Source organism: Alternaria atra, assembly GCF_907166805.1.
Source record: "Alternaria atra isolate CS162 genome assembly, contig: 23, whole genome shotgun sequence".
NCBI classification, from domain to species: Eukaryota; Fungi; Ascomycota; class Dothideomycetes; order Pleosporales; family Pleosporaceae; genus Alternaria; species Alternaria atra.
In genome coordinates, this window is record NW_025091321.1 from 1,631,774 (window position 1) to 1,658,530 (window position 26,757).

Here is a 26,757-nt window from a genome sequence, read left to right on the forward strand (position 1 = left end):
TCGCACTCATTGGATGTCGCTTTGACAGGTTTCGGTTGTCTAATACTGATTTCGTTCGCTATGCTTGTCAGTCGCATTTTCTTAAGTTGATTCCCTTGTCGGACATTGTGATGCAATACGAAAGAAAGCACGATCGAAGCAGTGAGTATCCCATCCATTGCTATGTACTTTTCGAGATGTGATCTAGAAAAGGGTATGAAGCTCTACCATTGGTCATCATCAATACCATCCAAGCTGTTGAAATCGTCGGCATACCGGGTAAGGTAGCCAACACTAATTCCTTTTGTCCTCTCCCTCTCTACTCCGCTCAAGCTTTTGCTGAAGCCGCAGCTCCAACAACCACGGTAGCTAGGGTCGAGGCGGCGATGCCCATGGGAGGAATACAACGTGGTATTCGACCCTCATCGATTGCGCAGACTGGATCAGGCCCGCAATTCTCGATCTCAGTCCAATGCCCGTTGTCGCAGCGAACCACAGTGTGGTCGTTGCAGGCGACTTCACCTGGATGAGTACAGGTGGTAGGGTCTTGACGGGTTACAAGATCAAGGCTTCGAACCGCCTCCAGTGGAGTACAAAGGACATTACCACTGCCAGGGGGTACAACGTTGCACTTCTGGTTCTGTCCACAGCTGCGAAGGTATTGCCAAGTCTGGTTCGCGTCGCAAACAATGATCCAGGCTGTGTTCGTAGCAGGGTCGTAGGAGCAAGCGAAAAGGCCAGCTTGACAAACTCCATCCAAGGCCGACGTTACCGCATCTTGCAGTTCTCGACGAGGGACTGAGAAGGGATTCGAGTCCCACTCCTTTCCTGGGTTCCAGCAATGGGCGACACCAGTAGCGTCTGCGAGGCACTTCATGTCACCACAATTGGATGAGTACTGCCATTTACCGTTCCAGCCGCAGACCACGATCCAGGCAGTACCCGTGGAAGGACTCAGCAAACAGGCGTATGTGCCAGGCGCGCAAGGGCCGTCCTGGGATGGGTCGTTGGCACGCGAGGAAAGTGTATCTGACTCGACGACTGTCAGAGCCTGGACATCGTTGCCCGATTCAGTCTGAGAAACCTACAAAGTTCTGTTAGCAGTGTACAAATGTCAAAGATGGTGATGTAGATGAAAGAGCTAGAGACAAGAAGTGAAGTAAGAGAAACACGAGTCCGAGTAGTCAAGTTATGTATTGACTATCTTCAGATCCCGTTAAGCTCGATGAAAATGTAGCAAGAGCCTTTCTCAAGCAGGCTTGTGTTGGTCTAGCATTTGCACTGAGCTGCATTTGCATTGTCGCGTCGGGCCTCGCAGCATCCATCACCACCAGAACACTTGCCAATCGACCTCCACATATAGTCGGCAATGTCGCAAACCACAATCATAGAGTTATTCTCTCGACAAGATTGGACCCCGGACTGTTCCTGTTTGCAAGAGCCATACGTGGTGGTCGGGACGATGGTGATAGAAGGGATAGATGGAAGTGAAGTGGAGGTATCCTCAGACTGTAAACTTGCCTTGGTGGTATCCAAGCCATCAATCTCTCGCTCAAAGACAGTCATGTTCCTGCAGCAAGAACACTTGTCAAGGCACTTGGTACCCTTCTTGCAGTAGTGGTCGGTTTGGCAGAAGCCGTACTGGCAGACCAAGACACCAGTGTGGTCTGGATGTAAGCGTACGAAGTCAGCAGATGTCTCACATTCAGCTCGCACAATGATACTTACCGTTGGAGCACTCGTACGTCTTCTTGTCCTCGGCGTTGACCTCGGTGTCGACGTCGCGCCTCTCGGGTGCCTCGACTGCAGCAGCAGCAGTAGTTGTGGAATCGGTACAGCCAGCGCCTTTGCCGTCGGCGACGCACTCGTAGCTATTGACGGTCAGTAAGTCACTTTTTTAAAGAAAGAGAGAAGGTGAGGTAGCTTACGTGTGGACGCCGTCGTTCTTGTACTCAGAGGACGCAATGGCAGTGGTTTCGACTGGCGAGGCAGCGACGAGCGCCACCAGGCCAGCGAGGGCGATATTGATGAGCTTCATGGAATCTTACTCGCAGTTATTGGTGTTGTGATTATGCTTGTTGTAAGGTTCAAGGAGTTGATGGTGGAGAGAGGTAGAGGAGGAAAGTGAGGAGAAGAAGAAAGGCCGCAGAAACCCGGGCTTATGAGGAGCAAAGGCGGGGGCGTTTGTTTGCTACATTAGTAGGCAGAAGCTGATGGACGGTACTCACCTGGGCTTTTCAGGGTTCAGGATGTGGAGAGTGAGTGTTTGGTCGGTGCGGCGCGGTGAGATAGGGATTGGGGAGGTAGTGAAAGTGGAAGGAGCAACGTGCACACCATTCGTGCTCCGCAACCGGCAATCGGTCGACCGTCTTGATGAGCCAGTGAAGGAACTGGTAGCATGCGTAGTCTAGCAATCTGTACGAAGTGAAGTACTGAGCAATAAACGATCAAAAAAGACAGTTCAAGCAGAATGTGGCACGGCGACAAGGGTGCAAACAGCTGTACGGTACGCGTCTACACTTCCAAATACAGTGATACAATTTAGCACAGTACGTCCTTCACCTAGAATGCAGTTACTTTACCGCGGTCCGGTACATCGCGTTGGCGCGTCGAGAACACCCCACATTCCTGGAGCGCATTACATAGCACGAGTGCTCATATGTCACACTATATCAGAGGTTGGAGTGTTTGTAGAGATACGAGTAAGAATGTGAGCAGGATTGTAGCTTGAGAAAGAAGAAATGCTTTTGATTCATCATAAGGATGCAGCTAGGCGAAGAAACCATAATCTATCGCTTGATGCAAACGCAATCAGTCATTCAAGCCTCTATAAAACGCCGAGCAATGCAAATCTGCATGGTCTAAGATATCATAATGCGATCGTAATCCGAAACAGCCGTAAAGACATTTACTCAGCCTCGTCATCAGTGTTGGGGGGCTGAGGTGTACCCTAATCAGATCGTTAGCAAACTGTTCTCAATACCAATGTTGGTGCGAAAGGGAGAAACATACCTTTGGACTGTTCAGCCAGTCAATGTACCTCAATCTACGCCTAACCTCCCTATCCTTGAGTTCCTTCTTGGTCATCTTCTTCTTCTTCCTTGACCTGAACTTCATGTCATCTTTGCTGCCCTCAGCGTCACTCATGACTGGGGTACCCGTTGTAGACGGCGCAGCGGAGCTGACGTTGCTGCTAACGTTGCTGGATCCAGGGCGCGAGTCTTCAAAGCGGTCCATGTTGACAGCGAGATGACCCTTGTGTGTCACGCGACCGTCGGCAACGTGCCATTGCTCGGGACAGAGAGCACCAACGAACTCTTCGTTATGCGAGATCATGATGACACCACCCTTGTAGTCACGAATGGCAACAGCGAGACCACCGAGAGAGTCGCGGTCCAAGAAGTTGGTGGGTTCGTCGAGGACGAGGAGATGCGGGTTGTTCCACATAGCACCGGCAAGCACGACCTTGACCTTCTGTCCTCCGGAAAGACCGGAGATTTCGTTGTGGTTCGCAATCTCGGGGTCCATACCGAGATCTTCAAAGTGCTTGGAGATGACCTTGGGCTCGAGGACACGGTAACCGAGACCCTCACGGGACGACTCGTGATCATCAAACTCTTGGACAAGCTTGTTGAAACCCTTCTCAATGAGCGTCTCACGCGAGATATGCGAGTTGAACTTGGGCAGCATGTGCAGCCACTTGACTTCGTACTGGAAGGTCTTCTTGTACTTGGAACGACCAATGAGCGCCTCGATCTTACGAGGACCTTTGCCGTCGCCTAGGTCGATGGGAGTATCCATCTGCTTCTTGTCCTCCTCAGTGAGCACACGTGTCTGCTTCATGAGCACCTCACGATCATCACCGTTGGCGTATCGCCATTGGAGATACTGGTTGGGTGTCTTCTCCATGTGCATCTCGACGTGCTCAAGAGCGTGCTGCTTGATGTAACCGATACGCAAGTTGGGGTGCTTCTCGACGGTACCTTCTTGAGGAATGGTCTCGCCAGTAAGCATCTTGATAAGAGTAGATTTACCAGCACCGTTGGCACCGATAATGGCAACTCGAGATGAAAGAGACAAGTTGCACGAAGCATCGACAAGCGACGGCTTGGAAGCACCAGGGTAGGTGTAGGAGCAGTTGGTCATGCGCAGGATGGAGCGAGTGTTCGACTTGACACCAGTGAGGATTCCGGGAGGAGGGAACTTGAATTGGACCTGAGTAGCTGAGAGAGTGTAGTAGCTCTTGGCTTCAGGCTTCTGTCGAACGAAATCAGCAAGGTTACCCTTGTAGCAGACCAGCTTCTTTTGCTCGTAGTGGTAGATGTCTGTGCAGACTTCGTCGAGGAAACCGGAGTCGTGGGAAACGATCAAGCTGGTAATCTCGGTGTGGGACTTGAGGTACTTTCCGAGCCAGGCGACGTTGGCAACATCCAAATGGTTGGTAGGTTCGTCGAGAAGAAGCACGTCGGCGCGCATAAGCATAGCACGCGCCAAAGCGAGCTTCATCTTCCATCCACCGGAAAGAGAGCCGACCTTGTGGGACTGCCTGCCTTCGGGACCGGCGGTGAAGCCGACCTCCTCGAGAACCTCTTCGATACGCTCCCTGCTCTCGTCGGCAAAGCGCGGGTCGCGAACGATGTACTCGAGAATGGAAAGATCGGCGTCTTCTCCTTGGTTGTGCTCGACGAAGCAGGTCTTGACTTGATCTTGAGGAGGGAAACCTTCCAGCTTGCCGCTTGCGATACTTCGCATGAGTGTAGACTTTCCAGCACCGTTACGGCCGCAAAGACCATAACGGTGGCCCTTGAGTAGGCGAAGGTTGGTGTGCGAGAGGAGCAACATGCCACCGTAACCGAGGGAGAAGACAGCGTTGACGATCTCGACCTCACCATCATCCTCTTTGACGGGCTGGCCGAACTTGCGGTGGTCCTCGTCCACGTAGAACTGGTGCACAGCCTCTGCGACCTTGTCGGCGTCTCCAGCGTTGACCAGAGGCTCCAGGTAGGGCGCAACGAGCTTAGGAATACGCTGAAGCTCGCGCTGGTTGACTACTTCAGCGATCAGCTCAGAGATGTAGTTCTTGGTGACAGCCAAGACCTCCGCATCGCCAGGGAAGTCGAGCAGCTTGGCAGCAGCGCTGAGCTGCTTCTCAATGACCTTCTGGACATCTGATGGCTGTACCCTGGCGATGGCGCCGCTCTCGATGTTGTGGTCTGGGTCGGCCATGGCCTTCTCGATAACGTCCAGCGCGCGCTGACCGATCTCTCGAACTTCGGGTAGCGAAGCGCGATCCTTGACGGCCTTGACACCTGGGCGGAGCTTGGGCAAAAAGGTGCGGGCCTCGATAGGGTCGTGAACGAGCTTGGTCAAGTTCTCGACTACGACAACGGTCTGACGAGTGACCTCCTGTGATGTGGTGGGGGTGTTCAGGGAGCGCTCAAGCAGAGGTGTAACCATAGCAAGGACGGGGGATGTGACAATAGCGACGAAGGTGGTTTGCGAGAGAGCGTGGATGGCCTTCTGCAGACTCTGTGTGGAGGGGTCTTCGATAGCCTTGACAAGGAGAGGTATCCGGGGCGCAATGTCGTCGTTCTGGAGGAGGGTGGTGAGGCTGTTCATCGTCTTGATGGACTGCTTTGCGACCTGTCGAGAGTTAGCAGGCTTTCTTTGTGGTAGTGTATGTGATGTCTTACCTCAGACTTGAGGTCGTGCATGCCGGCCTCGACAAGGGGGATAAGACCCGCGAGCTTCTTGCCCATGGCCTCACGTAGAACATCCTTCTCCTTCTCTACCTCGAGGCTCTCCATGCCCATCTTGGCCTTGTCAGCCATGCGGCCGATGAGCTCATAGGCGAAGGCAGCACCCTGCCACTTTCCGGACTTCTTGCCCAAGTACTTTGTCAGCACAGGCAGGAGGCCGAAGACCTTGGCCTCAGCGCTGAGGTTCTCAAACAGCGAGTCGAGGGCGTACTTGGCCGACTCCTTAACGGAGCCAGTCTTGTCGGCCAACAAGTCAAGGGTTAGCGGTACCAGACCCTCGTCCTTGACGAGAAAGATGACCTCTGTCAGGCGTTGTGTGCGTGGGAGACGCTCAAAGAAGGCGCCGAGGGCGTTCATGGCGCCCTCTCTCTGCACGGCGTCCTTCTTGTTGGCCGCCGATTTCTTGAGCTCGTCGAGGATGCCATAGCCAGTGAGGCCGCGGAAGCCGACCGAGTTCTGGAGGAGCGTGGTGAGGGCGTAGGCGGCGTCTACCGAGGCGTGCGACGTCTTGGCTGTGACGATGCTGCTGATAAAGGCGCTGACGTCCTCCTGAGAGGGCGCTGGGGCGGCGCTGGCCTTGTCGACGACGATAGCAGGAGCCATGGGCGGCGACTCAGAGTGCGGCATCTGCGAGAGAAGCCTGCTGTGGTTGTGTGCTGTTCTGCGCTTGAAATCCGCGACGAGGGATTTCTTTTTTGGAGGGGCTCCTTATCGATAGGTATGGGCGTGTTCGCGGCTGAAGCCTAAGCGGTGCCCAAGAGCGCAAAAGGGTGAGGAAACCCGGGTATCAAACGTGTGAATGTAGAGACGCCCCAACGGAAGAGTGGAGAGTCTATACAATACAAGAAAACTGAAAAAGCGAGGGGGAGGACACAGGGAAGGGAGCGTCGAGGGGCCGCCTTGTATATTTGCGCGCTGGACTAAATTATTATTTCGCCCACGGGTCAAAGCGCCGCTTGACTGCACGTTTTTCGTTTTGCCCGCCCTAGTCCGCTTCGGCTCCCTGCAGGGCTGATGTTCGCCGGATATACCATCCTGCGCCTACACCGTATCGCTGCTTACCAGCTGCACATGCCTAATTGGTGCAAACTGAAACATGGCAAAGGGAACTATCGATGCAACTCTGATGCGACAAACTCGAAAAGTAGACCGACTCCGAAACCTGTGCCCCAGTATCGCACGCGTCTCATGCCTGGTTACAACTCACGCTCTGATGCTCGAGCATCATGTGCAATTCCTACGAAGCTTTGCTTGTCGGTTCCATCCGCTAGCTGTACCCCAACGCAATCTCCGTATGTCTCGGGCGACACTCGTCTAGTCTCGGTATATGGCTGCTGCGTAAGGCACGCAAACACTAACCATGTTAGCGTATGGAACTCTCAACAAAAGGATTCAGAGACTTACTAACCAAGTACCTGTGGCCGAGATCAACAATGACCACCCCTATAGGTACTCAGAACGGTTTGCACGAAACGATACATCTAAAAAAATCCCTATTACAACAATAAAGACCAAATATGAATAGGCAGTATCAACGTTGAATGGCCGACGCTCTATCGATAAAGAGATCGCGAATGGAGACAGATCCATACTCAGTCAGTCAAGCGACTATATGCAAGAGACGGATCATGCTACTTCGATGGAAACACATAGCCTGGAAGTATTAGTGGAGCATGGTGCTTGGGTACTAGCATATCCAAAGATGTTCCATCCCTCTTATCCATCGTCAACAATGGTAATAAGTTACCCGCAGCCTTCATAACGTACGGACGCCATATGCTAGTAAAGGCGCAGCGACCGAACGAAGCAAGATGCCACTGCTTTCGGTCGTTGGCACGATACGTGCAAGTTTGCTTACAACTCTAAATGATCTTGGATTCAAGCATGACGTTGGTCCTCATCTAGTAGAACGCTACGTACGCCATGTATTATCTACGCCGCTCGGACTACAGCGAAATCGTCTAGGTTATACTACTAATGAGTGATCTCCTACAACTGGTCGCTGTTTTTAGGCATCATGAATCAATTCTTAGTAACACAGAAACTCTGAAGTGTCATATAAAGAGCAAAAGGATGCCTGTCCACTAGGGAATAGGAATGCTGCCTTGGAGCTGCCAATTTGTCGAGTCACGTTACGACGGTACGCGCCGTTGATACTCCAAGGGAATGAAAACGCTTATACAACTTTCCCAAGAGGTGCTTGGACAAAAGTCTTGTGTTCAAGACTCTAGCGCACATATAGTAGGCTCGATGAAAAGTGCTGCGCGGATGGCGATTCATGTATGAGCAGAGGCGAGCATTGCTGCTGTTTAATTGCGGCCGCTAGGGAAACCACGAATGAATAGCGGCAAGCCGGTATCAACCTTTTGAATTGCATTAATCCGGAACAAGTGCCTGAACGAGGTTTACAGATATCTAGGGATGAGGTGATGCAGGGTCACGCGTCAAGAATGATAGAGGAATCGCGAATCGCGCTTCAAGGCACGCTAGTAAGAGGCTTAGATCCGTGCTATCTCCGAGACGCGTCGCACCTATGGAGTAGCTCATCTTCATAATTTGTTTTTCCGTCACTGAAAACATATCCTGAAAATATACATTGTTACTTATCTTCCAGAGCTGTAACGTGGACTTCTGCGTATACCTTAGGGTACATTTCTAGCAATAGATACGACTCAAAAACGAGCTTCTCGGTATTGCATTTGTATGAACTGGGCCACGCTGGGGTATAGTCTTTCTTGCCCAAACCTCATGGTCAGATTTGTCCATCCTTCAAATTGACTTCTCGGCTACCAAAAATGTGGCGCCACGCGATAGCGGCATACTCGTAGAGAGCACTTGCTCACACGCTCATGTCATGTTTACTTTCATCCTCATCCAACTCTTACACTTCACAGCTTACCTTAGTCAAGCAGCGACATCTTTTTGCCAGCCAGCACAAACCGTCTCACACGTTCGGTATCGTCGGCATATCGTTCTATTACGATTACCAGCTACTGATCCCGGTCATGTTGTACGTCTCCTTCGACAATAAACACATCAGCATCACGAAAACCTACTACAATAACAGATATCTGGCTCAATGGCGTGCAGCCTGTATGCTTGAGGAAGAAACTTCTCAGCTATTATAGCAGCTAACATGTGGGTGGATACGACAATACTAAATATTAGCCAACGAAACACTTCCACTTCGAGCTACTCCCTCGCCGATGTACTCAAAGACATCGATTTGGATCTACAGGCAGTTCCCAAACAGGTATGGACACCAAATTGTTCATGAATTCGGAGATCGTCCAAGCTATGGTTGCTCCATGCTTCACAATTCCGCAAAGCAACTGGCCCGGGATACAACGGACTTCACGTGCTTGCCACTTAGTCGCAAGCTTACCGCGTCAGCGATCGTGGCATGCTCCAAGTGCCTATGTAGTGATCATCATATATATAATCTTTTTGTATAATGCTAAGGTATAGGGTCCTGTATTGTACTAGACAGATAAGAGGGGATATCTGATTGGCTACATTCACTAGGTTAGGGTCTATATACCCTACTTCTATCTCATCTCCTTTACGCCCGTATAGCTGCCCCTAACTCCTCCTCCTCTGTGTAGCTTATTACAAACATATTATATGCTCCTTATCCGTCCCTAGGGCATATTGTTGCAGGATAATTTTGTAGTATGCGGAGGCATATCTCATAAGAAGAGAATAGGCTAGAAAAGCTATATTTTACTTCTTACCTTACATAATTATACACTTTAGCTTACTACAGTCTCCTCTTCTACACATAAGTTGCTCTTCTTACCCCTAACTTGCCTAAGCTCCTATTAGCTAGCTAAATTATTATATGTCTTACAACTTTGTAGTACGATCGCTACACAGGCCCTAAGTTAGCATTGTGGTTAGTAAGAAGGTTGAATAACCCACCATTGTCCATGCTCATGTTTATTTGGAGTTCCTCATGCAAGCGTCCGAAAGGCCTTGGCAAAATAGTCGCCTACTCTATCTTGTTCGACGGTTTCAAAAAGCTGAAGCACACAGCATGGGTCACCAACATTGCCTGCATCGGACTGGGAACTCTTCAATCATCAGCTTGCACGAAAACCAACCCGACAATACAGCATATTGTTGCCTGGCCATCAACGAATCTCCGCTTGTATTCTTAAGCTACCCTTTACTTCCAATCAAGCAGCTCGTCGCTGATATTGCTATCTAGGCACCAGGCGACAAATGCCCTGCTGCCCTGTTTCTAAACAACAACCATGATGACAAAACTTATGACGACATCAATTTCGACAGGTAAGATTGGGATGACCTGCGGCGTTATACGAACCCGAAGACAAGGGGTTGTGCAACGATGCTCGAGTCCTATGCGCGGATCTTGAATGGGGAGCGACCGTCTAGAGTGAGCTGCCCTTACACAGGGCCTAGTTTCGAAGGAACGATTCGCATGACTGGTTTCGAGTGGTTCTCGGGTATGGACATCTGTACACGTAGGAAGGTGAACGAGTCGTAACCATCTATCTCCAGATTTTTACGTTGCATTCAATCGATAGTAATTGATGCACTCCATCTTATAGCCTGAAGGTATCTAGTAGGCTCTACATTAACATGGGCTAACGCAAAATACTGCGAAGGCCTTTAGTCTACGGTTTTCTTAGGTACATCTTAAGAAAAACAAGCTTCTTCGTACTTCAGGCACACAATATCGATAAGGCACCAGTACACCTAACAAGGCCAGGGCCACATCTCCGTCAAAAGTTGATTTCTCGCATACAGATCGAAGGTTGTCTATATGGTGTCTTTGAGTGCACACATCACGGATCCCTTCGATGTTGGGTTTCGCGGCAATAACATTCCGCGACAATCCTCGCTCGTCTGGCAATTCACTTGTCACCCATGTGAAGCCAACCTACCATAGTGTTTACTGGTTGCCGCTACTCTTCTTGTGTGATTCTTTCTAGGCGTGTGGATAAGAACAAGCAACTGCGGGGAAATAATTTATAAACACTATCGCTCTCGTCGATAATGCTAGCACGGTGGTACTGATCTCACGTCGAACGAGTCGCAATATGAGGAATTCCAACTTGGTGTGTAGAAGGCTTGACCATTGCAATTCAAATCATGGATATGAGGCAATCAGGCAAGCCATTCTTTGGCATGTGATTTACATAGAACGGATGATGCCATCGACAATGAGGTACGAGGCTGTCCAATGGTAGAGACGGATATATGTAAATTAGGACATGCGGAATGAAGACTTAAGAAGACACGTCAATGGCGACGGCAAAGAATTGTTTCCTATCGAGCGTAACATGCCCAGCAGCTGAGAATAAGTATATATAGCAACATGCCAGCATCGATCGCAACTCATACATATCTCGTGTTGAATCCTCGAGAGACCATACTTCGTTCTTACCAGACTGAATAGGCAGTCGGTGCAACGAGAAGTGCTGGAGTATCCGGGTCTTACTATCCAGCTTCATCTATACTACTGCGTCGATGTATACAGGATGTTGAGCATCAGCCCTTTGGCTTAGAGAAAGAAACAGTCATCGTGACGCGACTGTAAATACTCCATATAGAATCTTCCCCTCACCGACATGATGACTACCATGTTTCTTCACAGGCATGTGATCACCAGCACCATCACAGCCATACATCAGCCCTCCGCCCAAGCCACACATAAATTACCAACACACCACACCACAATTACATCACTGGCCTACATCCTGTTCACACCCCAGCCCCATCTTTTACCCACGCGATCACCTCAGATCATAGATCCGCACTAACCACGCATCGCATCATCGTATGACGGAAATCCATCTCGCCTACCCTAGACCACGCATACACTGCGACTACTTTCAAAGAATGCACCAGCACTCATTGGCGGCAGCAGAGAATATGTGCACTGTAAATCGACGATGGAGGAGCAAATAGGCGAGATGGCATTAAACAAAGAAAGGGCAGCAGCATCGGCGTGCATCTTGCATAAAACGTATTTGTGGTGTGGTGTCTATCTAAGCGATTCGTCCAAAGCGAGAAGCGAATGCACAAACGGCCTGTTTCACGAGGTTTGTCGATGTTAACAGCGCGAGGTGCACATAATGGCACACGTCATACGCGTTACGGAGCACAGTATCCCGGATCAACGGCGCATGTGCGGAGAGACGAGGAGAAAGAATATACACTTAGCTGGCTTAGGCCTACAACCGTGTCCAAGCCTTTTGACGAGACAGATGTGGTAACGATAAGATTACCCTATTATATAGGGAGGATATGTGATGAGGTGGGATGGGATGAGGGATTGCGGCGGCTCCGAGCTCGGGTAAGCTGGGGGGCTGGCATGACTGGCTGCAGGATGCGTGCGAGAGTGAGAGTTATGCGTGCATATTCGTTACCACCAGGGATGTGATTTTCCCACGAATGACGCAAAAGTTGGAGCGGCCTGGAGAGTAACAAGTATATGGTTTAACTTGGTCCCTTGTAACAGTGTCCCGTTTGGAATCAAGTCATATTCGAAGCATGATGTAGTGGTGAATCGCGAGTGGGGAAGAGTATCTTGAACTTGGACCTTGGTGATAGACGTTGTGGGCCGTTAATGTCGTCATACTTGCCTCCGTTGCGGCATATCAAGTTTGGAGCAAGCAGGCAGGCAGATCCCGCACTGGGTTCGGGTATCGAGCCAGGGACAAGAATCAAGGAGCAGCTAAAGAGACATTGCGATGTACGGTGAATATCGTTAGACTTAGGCGCACCCCTCCATCGGCTGCTGGTAAACGTCGTCGGCGAAGTACCAATGTTTAGAACGATTCCGGAGTACGGCAGTGAGATCCTGATTTGCTCGCGGAGCATTCCGTAACGCATGCATGCAGACTGGAATGAAAGAAAACCCATATCGCTGAGTGATCGAGATTACGCTGAGCATACCAACATGGAGGGTAGTTTAAGGGAGACAGACAAAGACCCCTGTTATGATCCTCAGGCTGCATAAGCCCGACCGGTATTACATGCACACCACACGTAAAAGTCCTTACCCGGTGTTGATGGAGATTAGGTTTCGATAGAGTGCTGTCCACGTATACACTTGACTTGGACGGTACAACTCCCGACAGCCAGGTCGATAACGTGGATCTGCTGACAAGTTTCACGTTGCTAAAGGACCGACCGACCGTGACAGTGATCTTATGCCCCACACCCTTACCCACGGCAGTCATCTGCTGCGCACTGTTCGGCGATATGCAATGCAACACACCCAATATTCATTGCAGCAGTAGCTTCGGAGTATACTGAAGCAAGTCCATCGAGTGAGGCACGTCGCAGTCGTCAACAGGGTTACTGGAATATTAAACCCCAGTGCCTTTTGCAGCATTCTCGTATTGTCGCGAGGCCCGATATCCAAAACCCTGGCGCGGGTCTGCCCCTACATGTGATGACTTCTGCAGGTGGGATGAAGCGGGTGGGCTTCCGAATGCGAGATATGCGCGTGTGCCGACATGAACTCGAGATCCCAGACGGGCACGTTGATCCGTAATCATTGGAAGAGACTTGGGATCTGCCCGCGGCACCGGGTCTCACATGTGCTAGTCATTAGAAGCCGAAGTTCAAACGGAGATCGTGGGTTCGTGATTGACGTGTCGTGGGCCCTTCGGGCCAATCTTACGATGCATCCTTCGACTCCTTCAAATCGTCGATGGGCTGCGCATTCGTGTCCCACAAGAAGCTTCCTTCGGATAGACGTCGAGGATGCAAAACAACAACGGTCACTAAGGGCATAGACAAAAGCTTCAGCACATGTCCAGGTCTAGAGTTCGGCGCATTGACAGCGGCAAACTGGCGAGCTTGGTCCTGGGTTCATTATGCACCTGTGAATCGACCGCTGTGCGAACAAAACTCTCCTTGATTCCCCCCTGGCGCTATAATTGCGGATCATGTTGAGCATAGATCGGCAAGGATCGCAACTATCTGATCCTTCTGGAGCACTACATTGCCTGGAGGAATTCCAGTGGTGGAAACCGTTTGGCGGAATACAAGCCATATGCGGATATCGGACCACTTTTCAGAAGTAAGCTCTGTGCTGCCGCGCAGGGCGCTTCTCAGCAGGTCTCGATTGACTTCGTTCCCTGTCACACTGCTGGCTGGAATAAGAAAGAAATGGGGGTAGGACTAGAGGCGGCTGCTCGAGATCCGACACTTGAAGTAGACTGAATGCGGTGAGAAAGGCCGTGAGCGTGTAGCAGTAGCAGCGATCTCATGGTGTGGCCGGTAGCGTTAGGATGGGGCCGCCAAAACGATGCTAACGTCCTGTCACGCAACGTTCACGAATGGCCTCGCGGAGCGTTAACCACGCGGAGGGTGCGCTAACGATTTTTGCGCCGACAGGGGATTGAAGCAGGCCGACGCGGACGTTGGTGGGTCAGGCCGAGTCACTTCGACAGGGCCTAGAAAAGAATCCTGACAGTATCCAGTCATGTCTGGAAGATATCACATTTCCACAATTCGAATCCACTACCGAGTACCGCCGGCCTTTGATACGCAACTGAACCGGGTTGGGGGTTACATGAGCTTCACCTTGCGAGCTCCACATGCCTTGTTTGATGTGCTCGTGCTTTTGCGACACCAGAGAAGGTTAGCTAGTGAATGGCTTGAATGTCTTGCAGAAGTGGATCTCGTGTAGAACGGCTGAAACAGCAGCACTAGACGTGCCGTTCTTCATCTCGAACCAGCTACTCAGTCTCTGGACGAGGAAGGCACACCCGTGGCAGGTACCGCCTGCGACCGTTAATGGAAGTCGTACCGAACACCATGCTTATGGGCATTCGTCGGCGGCGATAAGCAGAGCAGAGGAACGGACGGGTAGATCGAAGGCGAAATAGTATTCACCCGTGATCCGGCAAAGACGGCATTGGTTGACATACCCTCTGATCCGGCTGATCTGAGACTTGGCCGCACTGTATCCTGGTGAATCTCACGGTCAGCCGAGCCCACCCTGATGCGGTGATCAGAAATGATCTACGTGATCCCTTGTGGTGGCGTAATGGATCCGGAAAACATGCTCAAAACGGCGGGGAGGGAACAGGGTATGAGACACACAACTGGACCGTTCAATTTCGCCGTTAACCCATTGGGTTTTCTGCTGCCCCATTCGGCCCGCTAGATGGCCGTTGTTGCTCTTTCATCCGAACCCCTGCGTGCTGATGGGAAAAAGCGACGAGACTGAGGAAATTGAAAACGAGGGATGCTTAATGCCCGAAGAGGCCTAAGACTGCGACTTGTACCGTGGCGCTGTGCGATCGCAACTGAGTCATAATGCCGTGTTGCTGAAATCGTGTGACTCCACAAGGGGTTCTTGAAAGACAAATTGCGCTCTGGCGACAGTGGCGCAAAGGATCAGGTGTGATCGTGTGGGTAGACACCATCCTGGACAAGTCCTTGCTTTGATACCATCATGACTGAAGGATCACAGATGCTAAATCCTGTGGGTGGACATTGCAAGATAATCTCCGTTGTACAGGGAGCTTTGTATCTGAGCTGGACGCCTGCCACACCGAGCCAGTGGGGATAGGATGCGATGCAAGGCAAGAACAAGGCTCAGTGGCCAATGTAGCTGAGATACAGCTCAGAGCAGACCAGGTGTTCTCGAGCGGTCCTAGATGCCGGGTACTGCTGGTCTGCTCGTGGTATATTTCCAACCAGTCGGTGCCGCCTCATTTTGGTTGGGCTCATTTCTTTGCCTAATTTACACGAGTAAGCGCTTGTAGGAATCAACATGCCAGGGTATACCCTTCCAAGATCAGGACAAAACTCACCGATGTGGTCAGCGAAGACGATGCAGGTGCCAGTTGTCCGGGTAGTCACACAGAACTCGTGCACGGCGTTCTGGTTTCATATTGGAGCGAGGCAGCTCCCCACTCCAATACAACTAGGACATCACGCTCTCGTTGCGATGGACATACCCACAAGTGGATTGTTGTGCATGTCTACAGTCGTTATAAGCTGCAAAGCCAAAGGGATGTCGTTCCGTGACATCTAGGATGATCGACGATGTTGTCGGTTTTAGCGAAGGCGCGTGGCTGCGTCATGGCTTACAGAAGAAGTCCGTATAGCTCTCATCGAACATCACACTACGTGGGCGCAGCGCGGCAGATCAATGGAATATTTTTGTCTGCCAGGGCCAATGAGAAGACTTACGAATGGAACAGCCTTGCTGTCTCCGGGCTTGTCCTGCTTGGGCGTTTTAGCCGGCGAGACCCTGGAAAACGTCATGCATGGAGCAGACAGCGGACAGTACAAGGGCCAGCACAAGGTCAATTACCATGACCTATGAAATGCCTCGGGTATTTGAAGGTTGGTTGCAGTTCTCTGTCAATGCTGTACGGAGCTGTTGGTGGTGTTGAAATCTGGGATAGTGGTGTTGGAAGACACGGGGAAGGCTCGGAGTCGATGACGGAAGAGATGCCGCTGGAATGCCGATTCGTGAGAATGAAACGCCGAGACGATCGCTCGGAAAGCACTAGGGAGGCTCCTTGGAGTAAGCGTGTTCCCGCTGATAATGGATCATGATGCGGTCCAAGTATCGGTATCCCTGCCAGTCCCGCGCACCCTGAGACCGGACGCAGCAACCCTGGATGGTGGTCTTCCGGAAGATCATGCACCCTGTCAAGCATTTGCACCTGCCACCCAGACATGCTTCTCAGGCAACTGTATTAACTTTGGTTCGTACTCATACTGCCATGCTCAAGATTTTGCAGTCACCCAACTAGGTATATCGCTTGGAAGATTGAGCTCCTTCGGCATTAAAAGCCCGCGTGAAATCCAGGAGGGCGGTATGTGATGTGCAAGGCGCCCGGCACTCTCGCAGGCCCAAGCGATAGAATTTCCAAATTTCCATCAACGGAAACCCTGGAGTTTACGTCTGTGCCCGTGACTCTAAGACATCAGCACGAGTAGCATGCCACGGCCACACAAGTCCTCCTCTGCCGTCGTACACACGATAGCCCTGCTAAGCCAGCCCTTCCATTGTTCTAGCGAAGAAGAGCCACGAGATGGTGTTGCAGCGAGCTGGGAAGATGCTGTGTGACGTCGGAACATATCACGCGTTCTACAACGAGGCAGAAAAGAGATTGCACGGTAATTGGAATCTTCCTTTTGAGCTCTACGAGCTCTAGGTACTCGGCTTTGTCTGCTTGATCTACAGCGCCTCTTGCAGGAAGGCGCATGAGCAGGCGATGGCCGGCCGTGGTGGCATCTCACTCGCGTGCAGCGTGCTTCTCGAAGGCGCTGCTAAGCAAGGCAGAGAATTGCGTGGTTGGATGGCGGGAGGTCGGCTAGAGTAGTTGAGCAGATGGTGACAGCCAACGTGGCCCCCGGGATTAGCTGCATGCGCTTGTCGCTGATCGACCCGCCTCTTTCGACGAGATCCTCCACAGACGAACGAGGCCAAGACATGGGATAACGCCGCCATCCCGCCCTGGCGGCGCCGCAGAGACGTCGCCTGCTGGGGTCGGAGACGGTCGCTGCAAAAAGGCAACAGCCGTCGAGCCGTCGTTCTTGACTTCCCGCGCTTGCCTTTTTGCTGAAACCAATCTGTCTCTGGTACGCGGCCTAACCATTAGCTGGAGCAAGCAAACATGCGGTGAGCGTTCTCGGACCAGCGTACTGGGACAGGTCCTGGAGACGTCGACACGGTGCATCAGAGTGAGGTTGGGGACGAGTCAGCATCGTGACAGCTCTCGAAGAAAGCCCGTCATGGCGGTGACACGGCTCTGTGCGACCGGCTCTACCACAACGCAACAGGGAGTGCAAGACCGACGGGCTTTCAATAATTGCCAGCAAATCATCCCGCACTTGATGCTTCGCTTCGCCCAGCGGCGGCAGCCATGTGCATCACCGCAGACAGACCCTCTCTAATGCGGAACAGATTTTTAGGAAATGCAATCGAATGAATAGTCAAGCCAGCGCATTGGTGGGTGGCATTAAACAGTTTCTGCTGCAAGAGGCGCTTGGCTCGCTTCCTCAGCCAAACTCTCGCGGGACGATATGGTGCTATCGTCTAGTCGGCTGCTATGGCTTGCGACGGTCTCTTTTCACATAGGCGACATGAGATGGGTGGACACGGTGGTGGCTTCTTTAAAGTGTGCCAAAGGCGCAGCATCGTGTCTGGCTCGTCTCATATTTGTCTCTTTCTGAACCCCAGCATCGGCTGCAGTTCCCAAGCTTCGCCCCCTGCGTAATCCTTCGTCAGCGCGAGCCGTATTGTCTCGACGCCCGCAACCAGAAATACAAGCCGCAGTGGATCTCTGGACTCTTCGGAATCAGGTGGGCAGTGTATTCTGGTGTCTAGCAAGAGGACCGATCGGTACAGCCCTGGGACCGTGCAGACAAGACCCTTTGCATCGTCAACACCCCAAGCGCCGTCGACGGACAGCTGGCAGGACGCAGCAGTCGGCGACGTACGGCCTGAGTCGTCATCTGGCGGCAGCAGCGTGAGAGGATTCGGCGAGGGTTGATCCGCCCCGTTGGGAGCGTCGCGGACATTCACTCAATCCCAGCGTGACTGCAGCTTACCTGCTTCCGACGAGCCCACGAGGATTCTCCTCGTCAGGTATCTCCTGGAACGGTCGATCTGCAGTGCAGGGCGGCCTGTCCTGGCACCCTCACCAGGGCCCTGCTTAGGCTGTCCCAAAAGCGCTGCTGCGCCGGTGCAGCGTCGATTGGCACGTCTGGGATGTGTGGGCGGATCGCTCGGCCAAGGCACTACTACGGGGCGTGCACATCTTCACTCTAAACCTCGTCCGTCTGTCATCTGCATTGCCGTTGCAAGGGACTGAGCGTCTCGGGCTAACTCGAGTGGGACGTGGGCTTTTTGACAACGGTCCGCCGCCTCATCGCCCGCTCAAACGCAATTTGGACAGGGAACGACAGGCCCACTGACGACGCTACGGTGCGAACGGGCTTCGTGCTGAATCTCGCCAATCCCCTCGACACCATACTTGAATGCTGCAGGCCCGAATTCCTGGCTCTACATCTGCTTGTACCCGTCGCTCTGACTACTCCTCATCTCGTCATCATCACTTGCTCGCCCCTTCACCCACTCCTCCCTCTTCTTGTTGCGCAGCCACTGTTGTGACCCGTGACAACCACCTTCTCCATGGCAATGCATCTCGCCAGTATGGTACACGGCAGCGTTAGGGAGCGCGAGACGTTCCAACATCCGTCCTACTTCCAACAATCGCAGCCTCGCGCATTCCCCATGTCGGGTGTTGCCGCTTCCTCATATCCAGTACATGCTCCATCACAACCACAGCCACATCAAGTCGAGCAACAATACCGACAACAACAACAACAACAACAACCACAATACTCCCACCAAGCTCAACAACAACAGCAACAACAACAGCAACAACAACAGCAGCAACAACAACAACAACAACGGCCTCAGTCGCCGCCATCACCACCAGCAGAGGAGAAGAAGCCTTCACTGCCGTCAATCTCAAGTCTCCTTGAGTTTGCTGGCAATGAAAAGGCTGCGTCTGAAACAGGTAAAGACTCACTATTGCACATTCCCTCGCCAGCTCACTAACTTTGATCGTAGCTTCCCAAAGTCCTCAATCACAACACCGCCAGTCGTCATCGCCGCAACTAAGGCAGGCACAGCAGGGAGGAGCAGGAGCCATGCAGCAACTATCACAACCTGCCTACGCTCAAGTGTCTGCGCCGAGCAACCCAAGGATGACCTTGCCTCCGACACCGCCAATGCATCCAGATGTGGCACACGACGGCACCCAGTCCCCTTCAGCTGCATCGAACCACTCCGCTGCATCGGCGCCCTACTTCATCGGTGGCTCGCTCAACAACATGGAGCCGCACCAGCAACGCCAGGCCTTTTCCTCAATGCCTCCAATGAAGCGCGACTCACTACCATCGCACTCCATGTCCCCTTACAGTACTTCCGTCTATGGCCAGTCTCCCTATCAGTCGTCGCCAGGCGCTGCCTCCTCAACTTCATTCTACTCGCCTGAGCAGCATTCTTACAACAGCGCTGCCATGTATGCGCAACGACCGCTTCCCTCCAACTTCCAGCCTCACACAATCCCATTGCCAGCTCCTGTACCTAGCCCAGCTTCTAACGGCTCCAACCCGTGGCAACACCACCATTACATCAGCACCTCTAGCCAGTCTCAGTTTCCCCAGTCTCAGGATCGCTACATCTGCTCAACCTGTAACAAGGCTTTCTCGCGACCAAGCAGTCTGCGCATTCACAGCCACAGCCACACTGGCGAGAAGCCTTACAAGTGCCCGCAGCCTGGATGTGGCAAAGCTTTCAGTGTGCGCAGCAACATGAAGCGACACGAGCGAGGTTGCCACGCAGCTTCCAGTACTACCCTGACGACATAACGAGCTAAAAGCCATCACCAACTGTCTTACGCAATCGGCCTTGACAAGCCTAGACCTACCATCTAGTGGTCTACATCCACGACATGCTTTGTTCAGCCACATCTTGCCAACGATACCATTTGCACGCATCGGCGTTCTAGGCGTTTCCTATCGTGTCATGCATTTCACTGGAGTTTTTTTTTCGTATCACCAACGATATCCTATATCGCCATCAATTGCGATAATGTACGCTTATTTCGCCAATCTTAGTTTCTAGTCCGGACAGCATTTCGCTGTCGCATCAAGGCGCGTGGTATTAGCTCAATCAGTCGCCTTTATCTTCTTGTATTATAGTAGGGAACCTGCATGAGCAATGCAATGCTCCAAGATGCGTCAAAACCCATCAAATCAATACTGTCCACGAAACCAAGCTGTGTTCATGCTATTGCCTGTATTGATGTCGACTCGTCAGAGAGGGAAACGATGTTTCGCATTGCATGTCAGTAACCTTCCAAACCTAGTGGAAACTGAACACGTCAGAGCCACAATTGACACCCACACGACAGGTCTCAAGCGCATAGATGGTTCATGACGGGTTATCCATGTCGCACCTCTCGCGTAACAATTATTCCGTATGTGTCAGACACTCGCCATCTATCTTGATGACCTTGAAGCTGCTTGCCCACGCTTCTACCGCCCCACAGCAGTCGATGCATGCCCCGGCTTACCGCGTGTTCCCGGACTATACAAGTACGTTAACGATTCTCTGGGGTTTCGCAGATCGCTGTTCTCACTGGTGCATCTCCCGCGCCAATATCATGTTGGACAACGTTTATTGCGGTGTATTATGACCAGGGCTCCAGTCCAAGCAGACATTTATCCGCCCACGCTTTCCCAGACGAGCCATGTCGTCCTGTAAACGATACCTGCGGATCCCAAAACGATTGTCTACGAGGCCAAGTCTAGACTATCGAGGTTTCCCGCCTCGCCACGGTCTATATTGATGATCTTATGCATCTGCTAAGAGCAGCTTTTTCGTGAGTCCATCACTTACCGACCGTTGACCGTCGAGCCTTACTTCCCAGGGGGGGGGGGAGCGAACACATCGGAGCTATAGCTTGAATCAATCGCGGTGCACAGCAAGATAGGAGGCGTCGAGGCAATATCGGACCACTGACTCCTGAGCTGGGACATATCGTTCTCGGGATATCAATACACCTCCCAAGTCGCAAGATACTGCATAATGAGAAAGATGGCATGATCCCACACGCCTAGAGGGAGATTTTCGCACGTCGTCAAATGTTGCTTCTTCTGTTTCGAGGCATCTCCACGCGGCTCAATAAGACAGCCCCGACAGTACGCAGTGCACACAGCTCCGATATCCGGCTTCAATGCAAAACGGTTCGAGAAGGTCACATGTGGCTTGCCAACACAATCTGGCCATGTTCCCGCGCATGCGTTCCAGCACATGAACGCATGAGCTTCGAGCGACGATCGTCACTTAACTATTCTCCGAACCCCGGGTCGCTCATCTAACCATGTGGGATGACCAAATAACAAAGTCGTGCTTTCAATAATGCTGAAACCAACATTGCGGCGGCCATCGCAACGGCAACGGCTTGTTATCCGAAATCGTCGATAGGGTCTCCACCATGAGCAGACGTCAACATTAGAGTGAGGTCGGCTGCATTAGTTCACTGGCTGCCGTCAAAAGGAAAGCAGATGGTCTGATTCCAGACCCTTGTCCAATCGTTTATCCGTTTCGCGGAGGAGGAATCCTTCGAATCCTCTACAACGGGACACGACACAGCACAGAGCGCCAACACGCTTTGCCTCCCCGCCGAACGGCGAAAAGCAATAGCCTCGGTAGAGGCCCTGAAACTCAACAAGCAATTTCAAGCTCTGGTGCGCATCGATCGTAGAGTATGTGCTACTTGCCGAGTGTGTGATAGAGTTTAGGCGAAGGCAGCCGCTGGGCACTCTCACAAAAAGCACTCGCGGCATGGAGATGAAGGAGCGCCACCTCGTTAGCAGTTCCCTTGATTCGAGCTGGTACCCGGTTCCTGCCAATCGGGTTCTTGGTGCAGGTGGATCGGAGCGCCCCTTCAAGCCCTTGGATCGTGCTGGCGAGAGATCTGCGCATCATCTTGGTTTTGCGCAAGTGTCTCAGGTTCTCGTTCCATCTCGCTTGCAATCATGGCGCATCCAGAGCGAGGTGATTGATGATCTTGGCAATACGGGCGATACGATTATTAGCCATCAGGCACAAAGCCTCCGCCTACAAGTTTACCAGCCACATGGCCATCCTGTTGCGGCGCACCCGTTTACAGGAACGGTGCGCCGATGTATGCTGTCACCATGCGTCCATCAATTCCGAGAACCAAGAACCGATGCCCACGCCCAGCGGCGATCAAGGGAATGTATCGTATCATTTTGCCGTCACGACTGGTGCACTTTAAGTATTGGAGGTACCGAGAGAGGGGTCCCTTCGTAAACGCAGCCACTCAGCGCTCCTTCTCAACAACACCATCACCAATCAATGATTCTTTGCATCCGACCCAGACCCGCGATTGTTATTTGTGGAATGACGACCGCCTCCAAATAACACAGTCACTTGCGGCGCATGTAGAGTCTCAAGTGCCAACTTTTGCGGCCTTACATCGCATCACACGCGCCACTTGGTCGGATGTACGCAATCTTGCCATGGGCAATCTTTCCCTAGATTATCATCTCTGGGCGACCTGCCTGCGAAATTATTGCGAGATTGTTGCTACTGCCGCCCTACGCGGCCTTGCGCATACCACTCTGCATCATCAGCCATGATCCCTGCACACCTGACCTTCGAGAAGGAGGTTTGCACGGAATTATCCATATCACCGACCGTTGCCCCTCCTTCTGTTCTCCGCTACTCATGACAGTGCAAGCCAAGCAGGAACCTTGGCCTCGCACCCTGCCGTTGACCAGGACCCCTTCTCATCACCGCCAGCTCGTCCGAAATTACCGACGTGGTAGAGGAGAGCAGGTGGTGGCAGGCAAGAAGATTTGTCTAAAGAACCGCGATCGACAGCCGTCCACGCCGCCGCCCTCATGAGTCTTCAACTGCCGACAGTTATGCCAACAACGGCGGTGCTATTGTGGGTATCCATCGCATTTGTACTGGCAGCAGGAGCGGTGAGTATCACCCTCCACCATATCCAGCAACCACCCCAGGCCCATATCTGTTATCTCGGACATTAACACCAGCCTTCGAGGCTTCACGACACAGGTCAAAACGTCGGAGCATCCACAGTGTACCAGCATGCTGCCAGAGTCAGACACGCGCCCGCATCAGCATGACAGCTGTGATCGCCCATTTACGCTTGTGCAGACGCCCACGCCCACCCTTTGCCCGTTCGCATTATAAAGCACCACGAACCGCATTCTAGCGCCAGGCGAGCAAATGCTCCGAAGCTAAGGCTTCATGGGGAGTGATGAGACCGTGCGGACGATCTCAGATGGGATGATCCTAGTCTAGAATGACCGTCAAGGCTCGTCCCTGCACATCCGCATCCTCCAACTAACTACCTCTCATTTTTCTCCCCGAAAGCCGAAGAAAGGAACGTCTGAGTCAAGAACAGAGATGCTCTTTCAAGGGCCGAATCCTGGAAAGTACCATTGCGCCATGCCGCCATCGCCGGATCATCTTCGTACTTGCGACTCGTTCCGGAAGATAATGCTAGGACGTTAGGCACCGTCGATGATCGCCTCACTATAACTCTCGCTACCAAATGACGATTTCGCCGAAAAAGACTTTCGCAGAAGAAGCGATTGGGTTTGGCTATCCTGCGGGAACTAGAATCGCGCATATCGCGCAACTGTTTCGTGTGTCCCATGGTTCGTGTCTCCCTCGCGTAAAGATGCTTTACTGGCATCATGCCTGCGCGCAACGTGATGAGGATCAGATGACGGGTTTAGCAGGCTTTCCCTTTCATCTTCGAGCGACATGAGGCGTTGATGCGCTGGGATACACCACGTCACCACTCTAATCATCATCTTTTGGTAGTCATAGCGCTCGTAACAGGTCCTTGTCGGGTAAGAGTGACCGTGCGCATGATTTCGTCAACTCTGGGGAGTTCCTTGTCAACGGTCAGGCACACAATTTGACGAACACGACCGAAGTTGAAGAGCTAGGAATGACCCGGTTGTACTCAGGTACGCATACTGCCTAAAGGGCGCTGACAAACCATACAATTGGGCGACAACAAGGCTGTCTCTAACATGGAGGGAGCATGGTAGGTTTGCGATGGCAATGTTGAGTTGGCCATGGCGACAACATATTTCCCATCGTCGATGTGAAGCTGTCTTTTCCTATGTCGTTCCCCTCATCGTTATCCTTGTGCGCGCGACCACTTTGCGCCAGCGCACTCGTCTTCGACGCGATGCCACAATCATCCGGCGCGCGAATATAAGGCTGCCGGCTATCACCAAATGCGTATAATTACCGAGGAGAAGAAGGACAAGCGGGAGGCCTCGTAATGCATCCACCAGGTTCCTCCTGTTTACTGTAAGTACAGAGTGCAATACGTGGGTCGCGACGCATTCTTGCGAAGCTAGTCGGTAGGTGTACTGATAGGTGTACGAACTGAACTCGCCGAAGAGGGCTCGAAGGTGGCTCGAGGAGGATAGGCCTGAGAGTTGTGGTGGAGTAGCCGAGCAGGACTGAACTGTAGTCGATCGTTATTAGGATATTGACGAAAGTACGGCGGTTCGCGCGAGCCCACTGGCGGCTTAACAAAGGCTAGAGAAGAGATGTAAGCCGAGTCGGTCAGATTACCATGAAGCACGAGGCCCGACATAGACACTGAATCTTATTCCACGCGTATACATGTTGCTCAACCTCGTATAACCCATAGACTGGCTCTAGTTGAGGAAACCCTGGCCCATGGATGGTTGCATTAGTTGCAAGAAAACCTTCTTGCTTGATTGCTAAGACGTGAACAATCTTCCATATGATCTAATATACAATATGGTGGAGCACACTATCTTATGGACCGCAAGGACATTTCACATGTTCGCCCTAACAAAACTCATACAAATGATAGTAGAGTTCAAATTTCACGTATTTCATGAAAAAATGCCATGTGCAGACTATAGCGATGTAGGTAGGAAGCTTGAGAAACTGACAATCAGACATTGAGGAAGTAGTTCATTCCGTCTTACAGACTTCTCAATTATCTTTACTGATAGCTGGCTACATCAGTCTTTAAATCGGTGTTTTAAGTGAAAGCAACGCTAGGATTCTTGTCAGTAATTCCGTGATATCGATTAGAATTAATGAAGCTTCCATTCCCAGCTTCCAATTCTGCGAATAGCGGCCTCGAGATGAATCCTAAGCACCAAAGACTTGTCATGGCTAAGATCTTGTAGTCCAATAGAAACGTAGATTGAACCCATTGGTGGGCACAAGAATGCGATGGGACTGCGTGTTGGACGAAGAAGGATGATGACTACAGAGCATCTGACTCCAATCTGCCCTTGCAGCCATCTCTTCACGAAATAATTGGCTTATATGAACCGGATTCCACAAAAAACTGCTAGCGACTAGTACAACGCTTTCTAGGCCCCGGATTGATCGTTGCAAAGGCGCAGGTATGTCATCTTCATCGGTGGATGGTGAGCTGGGCAAGACGCGGACCGCATATTGAACAACACGATTACATGTGTGTTAGCTGGACCACATAGTGATATCGCACCGCTGGGACAACTAGTAGGAATGAGATAATCAGTAATACCGTGGGTGTTCTCTGGTTTGAAGACAGTAGGTTCGGTGGTCCAGCAGATCGGAAAAAAGTCTCTGGGTTTGAATGACGAACCTATGCACACAGTAAGTGCTTGATCGGGCTCCTGCTTCAGGAAAATAGTCTTTGGAGCGACGGTTGCAACATCCACAGCAACCAGGGGTCCGATGTAACGAGCATCACGAGCGTAACGGTAGGTTCCTGGATGACCAAGTCGTAGAACAGGTAGCCCAACTCGTTTAGCAAACGAGCCGTAGGTACTGAAATGTAAAATCGCCATACTGTACGCGTCTTCATTTTGATGAACAACCTGGAGTTCGATTCTCAAGCCTTTGTTCGTCATTGAATACGGGCTCTGGGCCTCCGTATCAAGGACCGGTAGCAGATAATCTACGCCCTGGAACTTTGCGGGGTATGGAGCTAAAGGCCCGCAAATGTCATCATTCACTTTCTCGAACCCAATCTGCCATGCGAAAAGGGTTTGGTCGTCGGGTTGTTCCATCATCTCTTCCTGTTCGGTGTTAGTACAGTGGTTGGTCTATCAAGAGAGTAGTTCTGCCCTACCCGAAGGCGAATAAATACCTTGTTGCCTTCTCCGTACAAGAGAGGCATATTGACACCGAAAAGCCCAAGCAGACAATATGCCAAATCCTCCGTCCGCGTCGTTTCCCGCCTGGAGGCCCACGACATGCGCTGTGCAACACTGCACTTCATAGCATCTTCATCACGCAATATACCCTCGCCGACCCCTGTCCTCTTGACTATCGAATTGACTAGCGAAATTCTAGAGCCGATCTTGCTCCAGCCTTGCGACTTGTTTACATAAAAATAGAGTTTACGTGGGGCTATCCGTTGTTGCCGTGTCCAAC

At 51.7% G+C, this 26,757-nt stretch overlaps 3 protein-coding genes across 3 annotated transcripts; 1 reads left to right on the forward strand and 2 right to left on the reverse strand.

Moving 5' to 3' along the window:
• Positions 1–307: 307 nt before the first annotated feature.
• Positions 308–2,017, reverse strand: ALTATR162_LOCUS4137 (uncharacterized protein; the record flags this gene model as incomplete). The annotated part of the gene is made up of 4 exons (XM_043311747.1): positions 308–1,063; positions 1,396–1,646; positions 1,708–1,850; positions 1,908–2,017. 4 exons carry the CDS (start codon positions 2,015–2,017, stop codon positions 308–310), a joined length of 1,260 nt encoding a protein of 419 aa, XP_043167682.1.
• An 870-nt stretch (positions 2,018–2,887) lies between these two features.
• On the reverse strand, positions 2,888–6,341 carry ALTATR162_LOCUS4138 (uncharacterized protein; the record flags this gene model as incomplete). The annotated part of the gene is made up of 3 exons (XM_043311748.1): positions 2,888–2,929; positions 2,992–5,622; positions 5,673–6,341. 3 exons carry the CDS (start codon positions 6,339–6,341, stop codon positions 2,888–2,890), a joined length of 3,342 nt encoding a protein of 1,113 aa, XP_043167683.1.
• Positions 6,342–18,885: 12,544 nt separating this feature from the next.
• ALTATR162_LOCUS4139 (uncharacterized protein) lies at positions 18,886–20,132 on the forward strand (the record flags this gene model as incomplete). Its single annotated transcript, XM_043311749.1, has 3 exons — positions 18,886–19,017; positions 19,123–19,276; positions 19,330–20,132. The coding sequence occupies 3 exons, from the start codon at positions 18,886–18,888 to the stop codon at positions 20,130–20,132; spliced, it is 1,089 nt and encodes a 362-aa protein (XP_043167684.1).
• Positions 20,133–26,757: the final 6,625 nt, after the last annotated feature.